The 17,142-nt window shown below is 54.1% G+C and overlaps 1 protein-coding gene across 4 annotated transcripts; it reads left to right on the forward strand.

Moving 5' to 3' along the window:
• The first annotated feature begins 190 nt into the window (after positions 1-190).
• Positions 191-16,326, forward strand: GRM6 (glutamate metabotropic receptor 6). 4 transcript variants are annotated; one of them, XM_087429234.1, is made up of 11 exons: positions 742-805; positions 1,138-1,655; positions 4,341-4,557; positions 4,804-4,939; positions 5,602-5,756; positions 6,789-6,929; positions 7,031-7,231; positions 9,495-9,640; positions 9,730-10,353; positions 12,788-13,099; positions 13,869-16,326. In XM_087429234.1, exons 2-11 carry the CDS (start codon positions 1,149-1,151, stop codon positions 14,064-14,066), a joined length of 2,637 nt encoding a protein of 878 aa, XP_087285360.1. In that variant the 5' UTR covers positions 742-805; positions 1,138-1,148; the 3' UTR covers positions 14,067-16,326. The 4 variants fall into 4 exon arrangements, with proteins under 4 accessions (XP_087285363.1, XP_087285360.1, XP_087285359.1 ...); XM_087429233.1 differs by having other exon boundaries at positions 12,788-13,961; XM_087429237.1 differs by lacking the exon at positions 1,138-1,655 and having other exon boundaries at positions 191-805; positions 12,788-13,961.
• The last annotated feature ends 816 nt before the right edge of the window (positions 16,327-17,142 follow it).

Consider the following 17,142-nt stretch of genomic DNA (forward strand, 5'->3'; position numbering starts at 1 on the left):
GCTGAAGGGCCAGTTGACCCTGTCCCCTCCCTCCATCAGAGGCACACCACCCTGGGTGCACATCCTGATGCTGACACATGCCAACTGTGTGACCTTGGGCAAGTAACTTGATTGATTGAGGTCTCTATTTCCGCATCCACAAAATGAGGCTGATGGCAAAAGTCTCTTCTTTGCATAGTTGTTGCGTGCAACCTAGCAGAGTCCTCACTAATATTAAAGGTCTGCCTGCTCACTGTTCCTGCCCGCCTGGCCCTGGTCTCCCTCTTCCTGTGCAGCCGCACTCAGTTCTCTCGGCCTGTGCTTCTCCCTCCACTCACTGGGTTCCTGCCGGGTTTGGGGGTTTTGCAAGGAGAAAGTTAAGTCCCTTAGGCAGCTGGAGCCAAGAGACTGGTGGCCAGGAAAGAGAAATAGAGCAAGACAAAGAGACAAAGAGAAATTGAGAGAGAGAGAGAGAAAGAGACTAAGACAGAAAGAGAAGAGAGACAGAAGAGGGGTGGGGAGAAAGCCAGAGACAGAGTGAGAGAGAAACAGAGTAAGAGAGAAGGACAGAGTGTGTGTGTCAGAGACAGCCAGAGACAGTCGGGGTCAGAGACACATCCAAAGGCAGGAAAGAAAAACTCAGGGAGTAGGAGAGGAAGGGAAAGGAGACGCGGAGCGCTGGTTCTGCGCACACCCCATGCTCAGGAGGGGGTCTCCGCTCTCAGGACGGCCTCTCATCCCTCCCCCGGAATCCTTAAATCCTCTCTCGATCAGGGCCCTCCGCATCTGTTACAGCCGTGCCCTGAACCGACAGCGGCTGGCGCAGGTGAGTGTGGCTACGGAGGGGCCTGGGTGTGCCCTGGGGAGGGGCCCCGAGGAAGGGCGGCCCATGCTGTCGGGGAAGGGCAAGACTGGAGCGGTGGAGGCAGTGGTCGGGCAGGGGGACCCATGTGATAAGGTTCAGAGGGTGTGAGAACAAGGTGGCGGCCTGGGAAGGCTAGGCGAGGGTAGTGCATCTATTCTGCACCTGGCTCAGCCGACATTTATTGCGCGCTTCCCCTCTTCCAGGACCCGGGGCTCCCTCCCCTCTCCCCCGACCCGGGGCACTCTTAGCGTTCTCCTGTCTGTTCCCCTCCTCGCCCTGTCTTCCCTCCGCAGCTGGCGAGCCCATGGCCCGGACCCGGAGCGCCCGAGCGCCGTCGCTCGTGGCGCTGCTGCCGCCGCTGGTGGCGCTGGCGCAGGCGGGAGTGGCGTGCGCCGCGGCCTCAGTGCGCGTGGCGGGCGGCCTCACGCTGGGCGGCCTGTTCCCGGTGCACGCGCGGGGCGCGGCGGGCAGGGCGTGCGGGCCGCTGAAGAAGGAGCAGGGCGTGCACCGACTGGAGGCCATGCTGTACGCGCTGGACCGCGTGAACGCCGACCCCGAGCTGCTGCCCGGCGTGCGCCTGGGCGCGCGGCTGCTCGACACTTGCTCCAGGGACACGTACGCGCTGGAGCAGGCGCTGAGCTTCGTGCAGGCGCTGATCCGTGGCCGCGGCGACGGCGACGAGGCGGCGGTGCGCTGCCCGGGGGGTGTCCCCCCGCTGCGCGCCGCGCCCCCCGAGCGCGTAGTGGCCGTGGTGGGCGCCTCGGCCAGTTCTGTCTCCATCATGGTCGCCAACGTGCTGCGCCTGTTTGCGGTGAGGGCCGCGGGGCCGTATTCGGGGTCTGGCGTCTCTCCCGTTCTCGCCTTCGGGGTGACTGAGGTCCAGTCTCCTTGCAGAAATCACTCTAGTTCAGAAAGATCGACAGCTGCTTCAGAGAAGCCCTGTCCGCTGGGCCAGACGCAAGCCTGAGTCTCAGCCCAGCCGCCTCGGCCTCCCCTGTCTGCTCTGCGCCCTCCCAAGGCTGCCGCCCGCACCGCCGCCCTCTGTGGGAATAAGGACGCTTTCCCTCTGGGCTGACGACATGCAGCCTGTGCCCGGGCCGACTGGCGAGAGCCGGCGGCCTGGACTTGAGCCTCCACCTGGCCCCTTGCTCGAGTGCCCTTGCTTTGGGCACGCCCCGCACAACCGTGCGTGGTGGTCCTGCCCCCCGAGCCCTGTGGAGAGCTCTGGGTGATGAGACGAAAGTTCTCCCCGAAATTAGGGCCCTCCTTCCGGTGGGGCAACTGGGACATGCCTCTGGCTGGTTGGGGGCGGGGATGGGGGGGAAGCGGGGGTGGCCCACAAGGACTTTACCACTCTGCTCCTTTTGATCATCATTTAAATCCAATTCCAAAACGTCTGCCTTCAATGGTCTTTCAAGGGACATTTGAAAGAGGCCACAGTGGGGTCTCCTTTCTAGAGGGCTTCCCTCCAGGGCCCTGCCCTGTGGGAGATGCCTGGGTGGGCCTGCGGAGCCCTCATCTTTAGGGAACTGTCTTCTGTGTGAGGCAGCACCTTCTTTGCAATCTAGGGGGCAGTGACTTGGGGGGCCATAGGAATCAGGGATTAGGGGCCTTTGGCATTAGCGTTTGGAGGTTTTCTGTCATTCACAGGGACAGTTTTGCTGGGGTTCTGTGAGGGGAGGGGATGTCTCTGTCTTCCCATCTTTCTGTGGAGAGAGGAAGGCTTTGCTTCCATCTGGCTAGGGGAGGGGACATCTGTTTCTTGAGAGTTTTGCTGATTCTCCCAGGAGTGGCCTCTGTTTCTACCCCATGCATGCTGGGGAGAGGTTTTATCTGGGCTCCCCTCCATCGTCTGCATCCATTTAATTCTCCCTACCCCAGTTTCCCCTGGATAGTAGCTTCGGTGTGGAGCACAAAGACACAACTTCTAGTTGGCAGTGGGAGAAGTGTGTGGCCTCCCTGTGTGTGTGTGTGTGTGTGTGTGTGTGTGTTGGGAGGGTGGGGGAATCTCTGTCTGGTGTCTCCTGCCCACGTCTGTCCATTTGTGTGCTCTGTCCCCTGCCCTGCCTGGAGCTCTGGTTTCTGTCCCTTTCCCTGTGTCGAAGGGTCGAGTGCAGACGTCTCAAACTCAAGGGCCTTCTGGGGCCAGCTGGGGACTGTAGCTGAGTGAGCAGGACCCTGTGAGCCCGGGTCCCACTGCTGCCTGCTCAGCCCAAGACTGAGGTGGTTCTGCAGCCCCAGATTTTAGACACTGGCTACAAATTCAAAAATTAAAAAAATAAAGGTGTAGAGCACAAAATGCAACCCTGGGCCAGATTTGTCTCCCTGGGGGCCGTTTTGCAATTCCTGGTCCAGAAGCAAAGATGAGGGTTTCCGAGTTCACTTCCCACAGTCGCGTGGCTATGAACTCAGATATTTTCAATGAATTTCCATAAGGAGTTTCCACCTGTGGGGGCATGTTGTTCTGAAGATTATCTACAGTGTCTGGACTGCCCAGAGTAACTGCACATCCATGAATGGCACTATAGCCAGAGGGCCTCTCTCTGCCTCCTTTTCTCTGATTTTCCCTCTTTCTTTGTCTGTCTTCTTGTTTTTCTCCTTCTGTCTCCTGGTCTCTCTCTCTCTCTCTTCCCCTTCCTCCTTCCCTCTCTCCTCTCTCTCCCTCTTGCTCTTTCCCTCCCCTTTCCGTACTGTCTCCACACTTTCTTTCTGCCCTGCTTCAAACAACCCTTTCCCTGAGACCAGCCCCAGCCCACTCTTTCCAGAACCTTCTCCGCCTCTGACCTTCACATCAGCCCCCACTGGCTCCCTTTTGCTCTCTGGCTTGTGAGTGTGTCCTTCTTGAACGTGGTTCTGATTCACCCCTCTCTCTGCCAGCCTCCCTCCACCGGCTTCCTCCGCCTTCTGCTCCCGTTCTCCTCTCCCCTTGCATACTCCTCCCGCTTATCCTGGATCAGCTCAGCTGTAATCCGCTGTCAGTCACTCTAACGCACAGATAAACCCAGTTCAAAACGGGCCCCTCCATGAGCCCAGACACAGCCTGGAATCAAATGCCCTTCCCCAGCTCCCCTGCCTGCTCTGACCCCTCCTGGGGCTGCCGACCACCCACACAGACAACCCTTTTGTAGGAATTAGGAAATCATGTCGTCCTCTGGGGCTGACAAGGGTGTTCCTTTCCCCAGGCAGATGCAGCCTGTGCTGAGGACTGGACTTGAGTCTCTACTTCCCCTTTGCTCAGGACACACCCTGCGCAACTGTGTATGGTGGCCCTGCCCTCTCCCCTAGACCATCAGACCTCGCATATTTCATCAGACCCGTTCAGAAAATGCAGATCTTCCCCCAACCTTCTGGCCTTTCCGTGTGGCAGTTCCAGCTGGCCCTCAGCACCCTAACCTCAGACTTCTATGCCTCCAGCCGTGTCCTGGATCCCCACTGCCCTCCCTCCCTAGGGTCACTGACCCTCCATCCACAGCCCAGGTGTCCTTCCCCCCTGCAGATACCCCAGATCAGCTATGCCTCCACGGCCCCTGAGCTCAGTGACTCTACACGCTTCGACTTCTTCTCCCGCGTGGTGCCGCCTGACTCCTACCAGGCCCAGGCCATGGTGGACATTGTGAGGGCACTGGGATGGAACTACGTGTCCACACTGGCCTCCGAGGGCAACTATGGCGAGAGCGGGGTTGAGGCCTTTGTGCAGATCTCCCGCGAGGCTGGTGAGTTGGGGGCAGGGGGTCCGAGGCATCAAGAAACCTATAGAGGGGTGAGCCAGGGGCCGTTGGACAGGGTGGAAGCCATGAGATGGGGCACTGGGTCCATGGTGGGGAGCCTGGATGGTGCCCCCCATGGGCAAGTGCCCCTTTTCTTTGGAGGACTCAGACCCAGTGATAGTCATGCGTGGCGGCAGCTCTGGTGGGCGGGTGGGTGGGATGAGAGCTGACTTTGGCATCCCCGACACCCAGGGGGGGTCTGTATTGCCCAGTCCATCAAGATCCCCAGGGAACCAAAGCCAGGAGAATTCAAGAAGGTGATCAGGAGACTCATGGAGACACCCAACGCCCGGGGCATCATCATCTTTGCCAATGAGGATGACATCAGGTGGGACGAATGGCGAGTTCAGTCGTAGTGTTCTTCAAAGGCTCTCCTTGAAGCCCCTGCCTCCTCTTCTCACACCCCCCCCGCCATGCTCATCCTCCCTTCCTCCCTTTCCCTCTTTCTCACCTGCCCTCGTCGGCCTGCCCCCACACGCTTGCCTGCTGCCGCCTCTCTGGTGCCCTCAGAAATGAACCAGGCCTAGTCTGAATGGAGATGCTCCAAGTGTAGACAAGGGAAACACACAAGAATCCTTGTCTGTTTTTATAATCCACAGTGTGAGAGAGACCCTTGGGCAGATCTAGTGCAGAAAATGAGCTGTCAGGGAAGGAGCCCAGGCCAGTCCAGGGGCTATCAGCAGGAGACCACAGACCCGGCCTGAGCCCCAGCAGGAGGCTCTGCCAGAGGAAGGGAGGCCCTTCTTCCAGGCGGAGTGAAGTGGGCTACAGTGCACGGAACAGGAGGGCAGGCCTGGGGTCAGGGCCTGGCTGCCCTGAAGCCCAGGGCAAGTGTCCTAAACACCCTATGCCCCATTTTTCCTGACAAACGAGGGTCTGATGAGTGATGTGGATGTGACTGGAAAGATGGAGAGAGAAGAATGGGAAGTGCTGGGGTGAGTTGGAGGAGGATCTCGGGCCTTTGCTCACCCCCAGCCCTATTCCTGCCAGGAGAGTCCTGGAGGCTGCACGCCAGGCCAACCTGACTGGCCACTTCCTGTGGGTCGGCTCGGACAGCTGGGGATCCAAGATCTCACCCATTCTGAACCTGGAGGACGTGGCCGTGGGGGCCATCACCATCCTGCCCAAAAGGGCCTCCATTGATGGCGAGTGCAGGGAGCCCTCCTCTGTATCCCCACCTCTGCTGTCCCTCCCCACGTCCCCACCTGGGGGCATGCATTTTCCCCATCTGTAAAAGTGTACCTCAAGCCAGGTCCCTTCTAGATTCCAGAATTCTGGGACTCTGTGAACACATCCCTCCAGGAGTGTGTGGATGAGTTGGCAAATGAGGAAGAACACACCCCACGCGCAGGGTGAAGAATTGTTAGTCTTTTTTGTTTTAATTCGATGCCTGTCTTCCTGGTTCTGCCAAAGGCACTCTAATTTGAGGGCAGGGGTGGGAGGGAAAGAAACAAGGATGTGGGACACACTGTCCTGTTAATCAGATGGTGAGGCCTCGCCCCGCATCCACCTGTGAGATATCTGGAAGAATTCAGCGGGGATGTTCATTTTACAACAGGATTGCGCATTTTCCCACCCTTGATGAGGTGCTTCAAGGCTATTTTATGAAGCACAGATCCTTGTAAAGCCTGAGCCCTGAATCCCAGGGGCTCCCAACCTTTTGGGGGTACACACCCTCACACTCTCTCTTTCCCTTAGAATGCATTTAGTGGCAAGTGACAATCTAGACCAAGAGTGGTTTTAGCAATAAAGGTGTTTTGTCACAAGAGGTCTGAAAGTAGGTGACTTCACGTTCGGGGCAGTGAGTCACTGACGTTCTTGAAGCCCTGAGCTCTGTCCCCACTCTGTCTCTCATCCTCCGTGGTTGCTATGTGTCTTCACGATTGTGGCATCTTATTCACAAAGTGGCTGCTGAAGCTCCACCCATTACATCTTCACAGCAGCATCCTAACCAGGAAAGAAGGGGCAGCTTAAAAGTCTTTTATGTGGTGAGGCTCTGAGTTTTCATCAGGATGCAAATACTACCCTGGAGCCCCCAGATGGCTTTGAACTCACCAGCCAGAACTTGGTCGTGTGGGCACTCCTAGCTGCAAAGTGAGCAAGTGGTGAAGGGACACAGGAGAACCATGGCTGGCTCAGACAGTTGCCACCCCCCTCCCTCCTTCCTTTCCTCTCAGGATTTGACCAGTACTTCATGACCCGCTCCCTGGAGAACAACCGCCGAAACATCTGGTTTGCCGAGTTCTGGGAAGAGAATTTTAACTGCAAACTGACCAGCTCAGGTACCCAGTCAGATGATTCCACCCGCAAATGCACAGGTGAGAGCGGCCCAGGGTGGTGAGGGTGGCGAGGGAGAAGGTGGAGGCCAGGTTGGGCATCTGGGGGCCAGGCACACTTCCTCCCGGCCTCCCTGGGACAGGCGAGGAACGCATTGGCCGGGACTCCGCCTACGAGCAGGAGGGGAAGGTGCAGTTTGTGATTGATGCTGTGTACGCCATCGCCCACGCCCTCCACAGCATGCACCAGGCCCTCTGCCCCGGGCACACAGGCCTGTGCCCGGCGATGGAGCCCACTGATGGGCGGATGCTGCTGCAGTATATTCGGGCGGTCCGCTTCAATGGTGAGTGGGAGCCAGAGCCCCTGCTTGAGTGAGGGGAAGCCGGCTGGGATGGAGTTCTCTGCGGGACCTGGGATGATGCAGGATCCAAGGGACGGGAGAGGCAGAAGGTACAGTGGGGGCACCTGGGCCTGAGAGCTGGAGGCTCGAGCCAAGTTCTGGGGACCAGTTCTGAACACTCCTGCTTCCCCATGCTTCAGCACCCTTGCCCCAACTTGCAAACTTCAGGTGTTGGGGAACTTCTCTGTGACCTCTTCTGCCTGGAGCCCTCAAAGGGGCACACACAACTCTCCCCTCCATGGCACAGAGCGTGGAGGCATCTGGACTCTGGGTGCGTGGGGCCCAGTGCAGGCTGGGCAGAAGGTGCATTTGCTGCCCACTCTGAGTCTCAGGCTCCCAAACGCCGCCCCAGCAAGGCCCTGCACGGCTGGAGCACAGACGCGAGCCGGGTATGTCCTCCTGATGCCAGGAGAGCACCTGGCGCATGGTCAGGGCTCACATGAAGGCTTCTGAAGAGGCCCACAGGGACTCAGCTGTGCTCATGGTTTGTGGGGAGAGAGACACTTCTTATTCAATTACTGTCCTTAATAAAAGTAAAGGGGCCGGCCCGGTGGTGTAGTGGTTAAGTTTGCACGCTCCGCTTCTGCGGCCCAGAGTTTGCAGGTTCGGATCCCAGGCGTGGACCTACGCATCGCTTATCAAGCCATGCTGTGGCAGGCGTCTCGTATAAAGTAGAGGAGGATTGGCAACAAATGTTAGCTCAGGGCCAATCTTCCTCAGCAAAAAGAGGAAGATTGGCTTCGGATGTTAGCTCAGGGCTGATCTTCCTCACACACACAAAATAAATAAATAAATAGATAGATAAATAGATAAATAATAAAAAAAATACAAGTAAAAACTCTGTTCTTCCATTCAGTGTTGAGCACCTTCTCTCTGCCAAATACCGCAACTTAACATTACTGCAGACCAGCTCTACAAGCTGGGAGAACAAGCTTCTAAAAGAAATAAAGCTGAGGGTTCAAATCCGTACAAATATCATGCCACCACTCAGACCTTCATCCAAGTCTAAACCCATCCTCTCGCCTGAGCAGTTCAGCTCTTTCTTTTTTCTTTTTTTCATTGTGGTAACATACACATACCAGAATATTTACTGTCTGAACCATTTTTAAGCGTACAGTTTAGTGGTGTACATTGTTGTGCAACCAACCTCAAGAACTCTTTTCTTGCAAAACTGAAACCCTGTGCTCATTAAACACTAACTCTCCGTTAAACACTAACTCTCCCACTCCCCCAGCCCCTGGCAACCACCATTCTCCTTTCTGTATCTATGAGTCTGACTACTCCAGGGACCTCGTATGAGTGGAATCATACAGTATTTGTCCTTTTGAGACTGGCTTATTTCACTGAGCACAATGTCCTCAAGGCTCATCTTTGTTGTAGCATGTGTCAGAATGTCCTTCCTTTTTAAGACTGAATAATATTCCATTGTATGGATAGACCGTATTTTGTTTATCCATTCAACCCCCAATGAACACTTGGGTTGCATCCACCTTTTGGCTATTGTGAATAATGCTGCTATGAATGTAGATGTACAAATATCTCTTTGAGTCTCTGCTTTCAATTATTTTGGATATATACCTAGAAATGGAATTGCTGGATCATGTGGTAATCTATGTTTAATTTTTTGAGGAACTGCCGTACTGTTTTCCACAGTGACTGCACCATTTTACATTGCCACCAGCAAAGCATAGCGTTCTAATTTCTCCACACCCTCACAAGCACCTGTTATTTTCTGTTGTTTTGACAGCGGCCATCCTAATGGGTAGGAGGAGGTACCTCTCGGTGTTTTTTTTTTTTTTTTTTCAATTTTATTTATTTATTTATTTAGTGAGGAAGATCAGCCCTGAGCTAACATCCATGCCAATCCTCCTCTTTTTGCTGAGGAAGATTGGCCCTGGACTAACGTGTGTGCCCATCTTCCTCCACTTTATATGGGACGCCGCCACAGCATGGCCTGGAAAGCAGTGCATCTGTGCGCACCAGGGATCCCAACCCGTGCCCCCAGCATTGGAGCGTGGGCACTTAATTGCTACGCCATGGCCTGGCCCCCTCTGTGGTTTTGAGTTGCATTTCCCTGACAATGTTGAGCATCTTTGCATGTGCATTTGTTGAGCTCTTCCTTTGTCCTGGCTGGGCCTGGGCCCCTCCAGGAGGCTGGCTCTGATGGGCTGAAGAACCAGCTGGGCTGACAGGCTCTCCCCTCCAGGCAGCGCAGGAACGCCCGTGATGTTCAACGAGAACGGGGATGCACCCGGGCGATACGACATCTTCCAGTACCAGGCGGCCAATGGCAGTGCGGGCAGTGGCATCTACCAGGCTGTGGGCCAGTGGGCAGAGGACCTCAGGCTGGACGTGAGTGGCAGAGGCTGAGCTCCGGGGTCGGGAGGCGGCTCATGGTTCCTGGAGGCGTAGGTCACAGGTCCGTGTTTCCTGTGTCGCAGGTGGAAGCCCTACAGTGGTCGGGAGATCCCCGCGAGGTGCCCCAGTCTCAGTGCAGCCTCCCCTGTGGGCCAGGTGAGAGGAAAAAGATGGTGAAGGGCGTCCCCTGCTGTTGGCACTGTGAGGCCTGTGACGGGTACCGCTTCCAGGTGGACGAGTTCACGTGCGAGGCCTGCCCCAGGGACATGAGGCCCACGCGCAACCACACGGGCTGCCGCCCCACGCCCGTGGTCACTCTGACCTGGTCCTCGCCCTGGGCGGCCCCGCCCCTCCTCTTGGCTGTGCTGGGCATCCTGGCCACCACCACGGTGGTGGCCACCTTTGTGCGGCACAACAACACGCCTATCGTCCGGGCGTCTGGCCGCGAGCTCAGCTACGTCCTCCTCACCGGCATCTTCCTCATCTACGCCATCACCTTCCTCATGGTGGCCGAGCCCGGGGCCGCTGTCTGCGCTGCCCGGAGGCTCTTCCTCGGCCTGGGCACCACCCTCAGCTACTCTGCCTTGCTCACCAAGACCAACCGCATCCACCGCATCTTCGAGCAAGGGAAGCGCTCGGTCACGCCCCCTCCCTTCATCAGCCCCACGTCTCAGCTGGTCATCACCTTCAGCCTCACCTTCGTGCAGGTGGGTCCTCAGGCTCCCAAGGTGACAGGGTGGGCGGATCCGACCTGGGGTTGGAGGAGGAGCTGTCTTCCACTTTAGGAATCAGAGAGTCACTTTTTTCTATTCTGGCTCCTATGTTACAAAAAAAAAAAAGAAGCCGCAGGAGATAGGGCCCTCCTGTTCTCCTGTACCCAGAAGAACTAATTTAACGGCGGCCATGCCCCTGCCCGCTCCTTGAAGGAAAGCGGGTCAGCAAGTGCAAGCGTCCAGCTATTTTTCTGTAAAGCGGGGAAACTATTTTCGTGAACTGAACACGCTCTTCCACAATTTGGCTCCCGTATCAAACACAGTTCAAAGAACTCTCTGATGAATTGTTCTCAAGCAAAGAGTCTGTTTCCAACAAGGGAGCTCCTGCAGCCCTGTCACTGGGGTGACCTGGATCAGAGGCCTGGGCGCCAGGGATGTTACCGTGGAGGGGAGCACCCAGGTCCATAGAGGGCCAGGATGTTGTGAATCTTGTGCAGCAGAAGCAGACTTCCCTTGGGGCTTTCTCTAAGACGTGCTGTCACAGCACTGGACGTGACTCTCGTGGTCTGGCCACCACTGGCTGCCTTCTGTGCAGAGGGTACTAAGAGACAGGTGTGTGTGACATTGTGTGACACTGCAGCATCAGCCCAGTTCTCAGGGCCAGGTGGGGGGCCCGTGCTCAGCTCGTCTTGACACGGCGCACTCTCCACTCCAGGTGAGCCATTCTCCCTCCCCAGCTCTGCACGTTCATTCCCACCCACAGGCCTGGGTCCCTGCACTTCTCCACGCCTGGCAGGTGCCGCCGTCATCCTGCACATAGTAGGGCCTGGGCTTCCCCGGTCAGCCCAGAATCTCAGTGCCCAGCACGTCCTGAGAGGGCGCCTCACTGCTTCCCTGCCTGAAACCCCCATGGTGCCCCTCACCCCAGGATGGAGAAGCGTAGACTACATTCAGTGTCCCCCAGCTCACCTATGGACGCCCCACATGACACCCTCCTTTCTGGGAACCCTTGACCCTTTCAAAGAGGCACACCTTCAACTTCCCTAGGTTATTTACCAACATGATGACGTGAAATGGGATCTCGTTGCTTTAATTTGCCTGTACTTAATTCCCAGTGCACTTGGCCCTTGCAATTTCCTCTCCTGTGATGTACCTGTTCCTAGGCTTCACTCATTTTCTGTTATTTTGTGGGAGTTGGTTACATGTGCTGGATGTTGATTCTTTATCCATTAGCTGGATTGCAGAGTCGGTGGGGTACCTTTGGTTGCACTCCTGTGTATCACAGGCCTTGGGTTTTAGTTTCTGATAGGCAACGTTCTCCCCCTTCTAGAGCGTGTTTTAAGAGGAGCCTCTGTGCTGCCTTCCTGGACAGGGGGCGGGGTGTTATTTAACAGTCCCTTGTTCATGGAGCTGCTGCCTTGGGGAGAATCACAAAAAGGTGCTCCTTCTGGGGGTAAAAGTTATTTTAAAACGTCCCTTCCTCCAGGATCACACAGCCCTGCTCCAGGTGCACAGCACTGGAGTGTTGGTTAGATTTCAGCCCTGCCTGCACACCCCCCAAATCAGGCTCTCTTGTGCAATGAACAACCTGCCCGAATGTATGGGGCAGCCCTTCCAGGGTCCTGCCTTCATGCGGGTGTCTTAGTTCCCGCTCCCCAGCCTCCCTTGGCTCAAGGTCATGTCTCCTGTCACTGTGGGGGAATTGACACTCCATCTCCTCCCTGTTAGGGCCTGTGTCTGACTCTGATAACCTCCCAGGCTGCCCGTCATCAGCTCATATTCTTACTGCTCTCCATCGAGTGCCTCCTTATTCTCAGCTTCACTCTGCATTCACATATGGTTTCATTACACCTTGTTCAACAGTTCTCTGGATCGAGAGAAGGAAGGGGTTTTCAGGAACTAGATTTGCTGTGTGCTAGACAGGATCAAGCTAGTGTTCTCACGTCTACAGAATGGAGAGGATACTGCCCACCTGGAGGGCTGTGAGGAGACAACATCTCTGCTGGGATAGGCTCCGGCTCCTCCCCCAAGCTGGCATGGTGTCCTCACAACAGCTTATGAGGGTTCCCATTCTGTAGATAGAGAAGGTGTGTTGATTCCAGAGCCTGTGCCCGCAGTCCCTGCGCCTCACGGGGCGCAGTCAGTGGTCACTAATGTTTGGAATACAGGACTAGGACATCCTGGGGCCTCTTACCCAACCAACCCCGATGTTCCCAGCACACACCTCCATGCAGCCCTTCTCTCCCCAGCCCGTGGCACAGCCTTTGCCTAGCTGTCCCCTCCTGGACGGCCCTTCCCTTTCCACAGTGGCTCTCAGGCCTGAGCATCCCACTCAGTAAGCCAGGTGCCTCGAGGGACTCTAACCTGCCAGAGACCTCGGTCGGCGGCTGGGCTAGGTGCGTCTCTGATATAGTGTTGGCTCCTGCAGGTGGTGGGAGTGATGGCGTGGTTGGGGGCCCGGCCCCCACACAGCGTGATCGACTATGAAGAGCAGCGGACCGTGGACCCGGAGCAGGCCAGAGGGGTGCTCAAGTGCGACATGTCAGATCTGTCTCTCATTGGCTGCCTGGGCTACAGCTTCCTGCTCATGGTCACGTGCACGGTGTACGCCATCAAGGCCCGAGGTGTGCCCGAGACCTTCAACGAGGCCAAGCCCATTGGCTTCACCATGTACACCACCTGCATCGTCTGGCTGGCCTTTGTGCCTATCTTCTTTGGCACCGCCCAGTCAGCTGAAAAGGTAATCCGGGTCCCCCATAGGTTTCACTTCCCCTTTTGTTTCCTGCCCGTCCACGGAAGGGCTCCACTGTTCCAAGAGCCGGGCCACTCCTTTGGATGGTCGCTTGGGTGGTGGATTCATTCATGGACTGACTTGTTCGCTCATTTGTTTTTCCAGCTCCCTCTGCTTGTTCACTCAGTCATGCCTCTCTTCCTGTCTTTATTCATTCATTTGTTCATCCACACCTCTAACCGTCAATTTATTTGTCTTTATTCAATGACTTCTTCATGTACTTTATGTCTGCCAATCCATTAATCTGTCAGTCCATTGTCTCAATCATTATTCTGTCATCTATTCACGTGTATAGCAGAACATTTGTTATTCACGCCTATCGTCCATTTGTTTGCCCACTCGCTCCTTTATTTAATCTCGGTTCATTCCTTCATTTGTACATTTGAAAACAGGTCCCTTCATTCATTAACATGCTCTAGCCCTTTTTAGGCATATGGACTGTTTCCCCAGGCGTCATTCTCTGTGAATCAACCCCTCGCTTCCCTCAGTCATTTGTCCACTCAGTCCCTGTCGCTCCTTCCTGCCTACGCCAGAGCCACACCATGACTTCTTCAGGAGCTTCTTTATGCCTCAGAACCTTTGCTTATGCTGTTGTCCTTTTCTAAGTGCTCATTCCCATTCACCCGACTGAAATAGACTCACCTCCAGGCTACCTGGGGGCGGGGAGGTGGAAGAGAGTAGGGCTGAGTCCCACCTGGTCCCTTCCTCCACGGCTCAGATCTACATCCAAACCACCACACTGACTGTGTCCTTGAGCCTGAGTGCATCGGTGTCCCTGGGCATGCTCTATGTACCCAAAACCTACGTCATCCTGTTCCACCCGGAGCAGAATGTGCAGAAGCGGAAGCGGAGCCTCAAGACAACTTCCACCGTGGCAGCCCCACCCAAGGGCGAGGACACAGAGGCCCCCAAATAGCGAGTCGGGGGATGAAATGGCATAGTTGTTCCCTCTCCTCTCTTCATTTCTTTCCCTCGCTTCATGGTGGAAGCTGGAAAGAGTCCAGGTCTTCAGTGAGCAATCAGAGACAGGGAGTCCACGAAGGCCACACAACCAGGATGGGGCTGGTCTTCAGAAATACCTGGACCCACGCGCCACCTTTTATCCCTGCTCTTCTATGCATGTCGGCCTCATACTTCCTCACTGCAGACCAGACTTTCTACTCATGGTGGGAAGCAGCCACCAAAAGAATCCTACTGCAGAGAGAGACTAAACTTACACTCCCTGGTCTCAAGTTCAGAGATCACAATGAAGCCCTGGGCTTGGCCCAGTGTGGGTGAGATTTCCACCCCTTGATCAACCACCAGAGCCTGGGGGTTGGGCAGGGTGTGAAAATGTGCAGACGTCAGAGTGAAACACAGGGTTGGAGGCAGGGAGGAGCAGTTTCCATGAGAGGAGATCTGAGGAACTCGGGCTCGGGTCAGTATTCTGCCAGCACAGAGGGGCTGGAGCCTTGGCTGAGAGCCCCGTGAGAAAAGATGGCCTGCACAGGACAGGGAGCGAGCAGAGGAACTGGGATGTGCCTGTGAGGTTACTTTGTCAAGGTCTTTTCTTTGGGATCTTCTCCCCTGGGCTCTGGGAGATGCCACACTTAGAGTACAGCGTTTTCCTTTCCCATGTCTGCTCCCTTAAATGACTCTGAACCTTAAGAAAATCAGATACACTAGTGTGGTGTTAGTGGCATGAGAATAAAGCAACAGGGTGGCATTTGCCCTCCTCTGATGCCGGTGAGGGAGTATGTTCAGGAGTTCTAGGTTGGGACCAGTGACAGAGAGAGTTGCGTCCATGGTGAGGATTGATTGAAGTGGGTAACTCAGGATGGATGTAAACACTCTTCTCTCCCCATGTTTACTGGGAGGTCTTCTTTGAAAGGCGAGCATGAAGCAGCGGGAGGAAGATGCCTGGACTTCAGATTCATGGACGTTCATTTTTCAGTAATCTTTTTTTTACGAAAAGCTTGGTTTAAGTTATGGAATTTTATTTCCCTGGGGTAAATTTTAAATTTGTTAAATTGACTCTTTACTTATCAGTGTGAATTCTTTAGTATCTAATGTCTGGAACTGATTTTGAAGATCAGCCACACTTCGTACAACAGAGAGACCCTCCCCATACAGGCTCTCTGGTGCATAATAAATTTTGACCTGGGGACTGGGTGTCTCCACATGCTTCAATTAATAGGGCTTCTCCTCAGAATCCCCTTGTTGGTGTACAGATTCTCCTTGCTCGCATTGGCTGCATTCCTGGGGTTTCTCTGCATTGTGACTGATGAAGTTTCATTTATTGCTGAATGCTTTCCAAAATTCGTCCTTTCACAGGGCTTCTCTCCTGTGTGGGTTTTCTGATGTATAACGAGGTGTGTTTTCTTGCTGAAGGCTTTTCCGTATTAGTGTTTTTATAGGGTTTTTCTCCTATATTAACTCTTAGCAAGTCTGTGAGCTCTGATCTCTCAATGAAGGTTTTCCTATATTTATTGTTTTCTTGCTGTTTCTTCCAGTATGAATTCTCTGATGTGCAATGAGTCTTGACTTTTAGTTAAAAACTTTTCCACATTTTTTACATTTTTGTGGTTTTCTCCACTCCGAACCGTATGACTTGGAGTTCAGATGATTTCTTGGTAAGAGCGTTTCCACATTTGGAGGATTTCCCCAGTGTGAAGTTTCTGACGTAGAGTCCTGGCTTCCTGCTGAAGACTTGCCCACACTCCCACACTCATTCCTGCCTTTCTGCCAGATGTGAGTTCTTTGATGCACAGCAAGTTCTGTCTTCTTCTTACGGGCCATCTCCCATCAGTCCACCTGCAGATGGTCTCCACAGCATGCACCATTTTGTGTGTAGTGGGGCGTCCTCTATTCCTAAAGGTATATCATGTTCAGTACATGTGTGAGGTTTCTCTCCTTTCTGAATTCTCCAGTGTGTTCAGAGGTTGACTCCTAGGAGAGGGCTTTCCAGATTCCCGGTGTACCAGAAGATCTCTCCCTTCCATTGTGTCTTTGATGTTCCTTGGGGGTTGAGGGTTTTCCCGTGCTATTTGCATGCACAACTTTGCCTTCTCTGATGTCCAATCAATCAATTTGAACCCCTGAATAAAGTTCTTTTTTCAAATTTGTGGACTTTATAAGCGCTTCTGACTGTGTGGTTTCTTCTCTGTTGGATGAGACCTGGGCTCTACCTGAGGGCTCTCTCACATCCATTGCCCATGAATGGGTTCTCCCCAGTGTGGATTACATGCTCCAGTGAACTGGGGCTCTGGACGGGAGCTTCTCGACATTACAGTCTCAGCATCTCTCTCCAGTAGGAGTTCTCCACGGCAGAGTAGGATCACATTTCGATAAGAGCCTTTCCTCACCTATTCATAAGGGTATCACTGTGTCCATGGAGTTGAGACTTGTAGAGGAGGGCCTTTTTCATATTAATTATATTCTTATGCCTTTTCACTAGTGTGACTTTTTGATGCATTTATTACAGTTTTGCCACATTTAGTACATTTGTGTTCTTTGGAAATTTCCCCCAAATTCATTACATTCATTGTCTTTCACTTTACTCAGTGATTTCTTGTTAAGTAAATGTAACTGTTCCCAGAAGTTTGACTTGGGTTTTCTGTTGCTTTTTTATGTAGTCATCAACTTGCAAGACTCTTTCTTTTTTTTTTTTTTTTTTGAAGATTTTATTTATTTATTTATTTTCCTCCAAAAGCCCCAGTAGATAGTTGTATGTCATAGCTGCACATCCTTCTAGTTGCTGTATGTGGGACGTGGCCTCAGCATGGCCGGAGAAGTGGTGCGTTGGTGCGCGCCCGGGATCCGAACCTGGGCCGCCAGCAACGGAGCGCACGCACTTAACCGGTAAGCCACAGGGCCAGCCCAAGACTCTTTCTAAAATGGAATAAAATGCACAATTCAAAGTGATCTTTCCACCATCATTTTATAGAATGAAACCTCTTCAGAAATGCTCTGTTATGTTGACATCTTTGTTTCTAAATAGGAAGAATTCCCAA

Source organism: Ceratotherium simum, chromosome 4, assembly GCF_057802395.1.
Source record: "Ceratotherium simum simum isolate JZ-2026a chromosome 4, ASM5780239v1, whole genome shotgun sequence".
Lineage (NCBI taxonomy): Eukaryota > Metazoa > Chordata > Mammalia > Perissodactyla > Rhinocerotidae > Ceratotherium > Ceratotherium simum.